This window comes from Rhagoletis zephyria, unplaced genomic scaffold (genome assembly GCF_001687245.7).
Source record: "Rhagoletis zephyria isolate East Lansing unplaced genomic scaffold, Rhagoletis_zephyria_1.1 Rzeph_scaffold_37774, whole genome shotgun sequence".
In the NCBI taxonomy this organism is placed as follows: domain Eukaryota; kingdom Metazoa; phylum Arthropoda; class Insecta; order Diptera; family Tephritidae; genus Rhagoletis; species Rhagoletis zephyria.
In genome coordinates this window covers 1,074-3,104 of record NW_016194829.1, presented here as the reverse complement: position 1 = coordinate 3,104, position 2,031 = coordinate 1,074, and the positions used below count along the sequence as shown (strand labels likewise).

General features: G+C 47.0%; 1 protein-coding gene across 1 annotated transcript; it reads left to right on the top strand.

Annotated features, from left to right (window-relative positions):
- Positions 1 to 46: 46 nt before the first annotated feature.
- On the top strand, positions 47 to 980 carry LOC108354637 (multidrug resistance-associated protein 4-like; the record flags this gene model as incomplete). Its single annotated transcript, XM_017605813.1, has 3 exons — positions 47 to 426; positions 492 to 563; positions 624 to 980. Coding segments are annotated over exons 1-3 (809 nt in total), but the record flags the coding sequence as incomplete, so codon positions are not given.
- Positions 981 to 2,031: the final 1,051 nt, after the last annotated feature.

Sequence of the window (2,031 nt, the reverse complement as noted above, 5' to 3'; positions counted from 1 at the left end):
ACTTTAACCCCTTCTCTTTCTCTTTTTCCTTTGCAGCAAATCCTCGATGATCTCCACGCTGTTTCGCATGCTCCCTCCCTCAGGCAAAATCACCATTGACGGCGTCGACACGGCCTCCATCTCGCTGACCGAGCTGCGCAACAAGCTCAGCATCATCCCCCAGGACCCGGTCATCTTTGCGGGGCCGGTCAGGCGGAACATTGACCCCTTCAACCAGCACACTGACAAGCGGCTGTGGGAGGTCCTGGAGGAGGTGCAGCTGAAGGGGGCGGTGATGGAGCTGGCCGGGGGGCTCGACTCGGCCATTGCAGAGGGCGGCGGCAATCTCAGCGTTGGCATGAAGCAACTCTTCTGCCTGGCGAGGGCCATTCTCAAGGACAATCGGATACTGATTCTCGATGAGGCGACGGCCAATGTCGATCACAAGTGAGTGTTTGACTCTTGAAAGTTTTCATTTTGAGTTTTTTACTAATGTTCCTTACCTTTTTCAGAACTGACCTCTTCATTCAGGACACGATTCGCGACAAGTTTGCCCACTGCACCGTGCTCACCATTGCCCACCGGTAAGTAAAAACAGTTGCTGAGAACCTGCAGATCATCATTTTAACTTAAACTTCCCTTAGCCTGCACACCATCATGGACAGCGACCGCGTGCTGGTCCTCGACGCCGGTCGGCTGGTGGAGTTTGACGAGCCGCACACCCTCCTCCAGAATGAGAGTGGCCTCTTCTCCAGCATGGTGAAGATGACGGGCAAGGCGATGGCCAACAACCTGCGGGAGATGGCCCGCATTGCCAGCGAGATGCGCCGCAACAAGGACCACCGGGCGGAGAATGCCAAGGCGCAGCTCAGGGACCTGCAGGGCTCCTTTATCAACTCGCCCGACCGAGCGGGAGCGGTGCCCCGGAAGATTGAGGAGGGCAGTGACAGTGGCGCCGAGGAGGATGATGATGATAACGACGGGGAGCCCGCCACTGAGCTGTAAGTCCCTTTCCCTAGTATTCTCTCTCTCCCTCTCCACCGAGTATGTTCTATCAGCTGTTCTCTATCGTTCTCTCNGTGGCGCCGAGGAGGATGATGATGATAACGACGGGGAGCCCGCCACTGAGCTGTAAGTCTCTTTCTCTAGTATTCTCCCTCCTTCCACCGAGTATGTTCTATCAGCTGTTCTCTATCATTCTCTTGATCATCATCACCATCTTATCTTTTAAGTATCTTCTCTAAGCCATCATTCTCTATCAGCTCTTCTCTATCATCATCACCATCTTATCCTCTAGTTATGTTCTCTAAAACTTTTTCTAGTTTTCTTTATCAGTAGTTTTCTATCATTTTCTCTCACCATCACGATCTTATCCTTTCTCTAGTTATCTTCTCTAAACCTTTCTCTAGTTTTCTTTATCAGTAGTTCTCTACATTTTTCTCTCACCATCTTATCCTCTAATTATTTTCTATCAGTCATTCTCTAATTCTTTTCTTTATCAGTAGTTCTTTATCATCTTATCCTCTAAATATGTTCTATAAGTTCCATTCTTTATTTCTGTTTTTCTATCAGCTGTTTTCTTTCATTCTTTATCACCACCACGATCCTATCCTCTAAATATGTTCTATAAGTTCCATTCTCTACTTTTGTTTCTCTAGCCACTCTTTCCTTCAGTTGCATCATTCCTTAGTATTCTCTACCATTGCCATTTTATCCTCATTTTCTTTCTCTTTCTCTAAGCCCTTTCGCTCTATGATTATTTACCTTTCTCTCCAACGCTGTTTCAATATTTTTCCCTTTTTAACATTTTTTAATTTTCTTTCAATTTCCTTCCTTCCCTTTCCCCCCTTCATTCTTCTATACTGTTTTATCTCTCTTTTCTTTACACTTTAATTACGTTTGTTACTTCCCTCTTCCTTGCTCTTTTTCTCTCTCTTTAAATAACATTACCTGTATTATGTACTCTCTCTCTGCTACTGTCTGTGTGGACCACCACCTTGCCCAGGTGTTTACTGCCGTGGCTCTGTCCACCACCACCACCGCCAACACCTT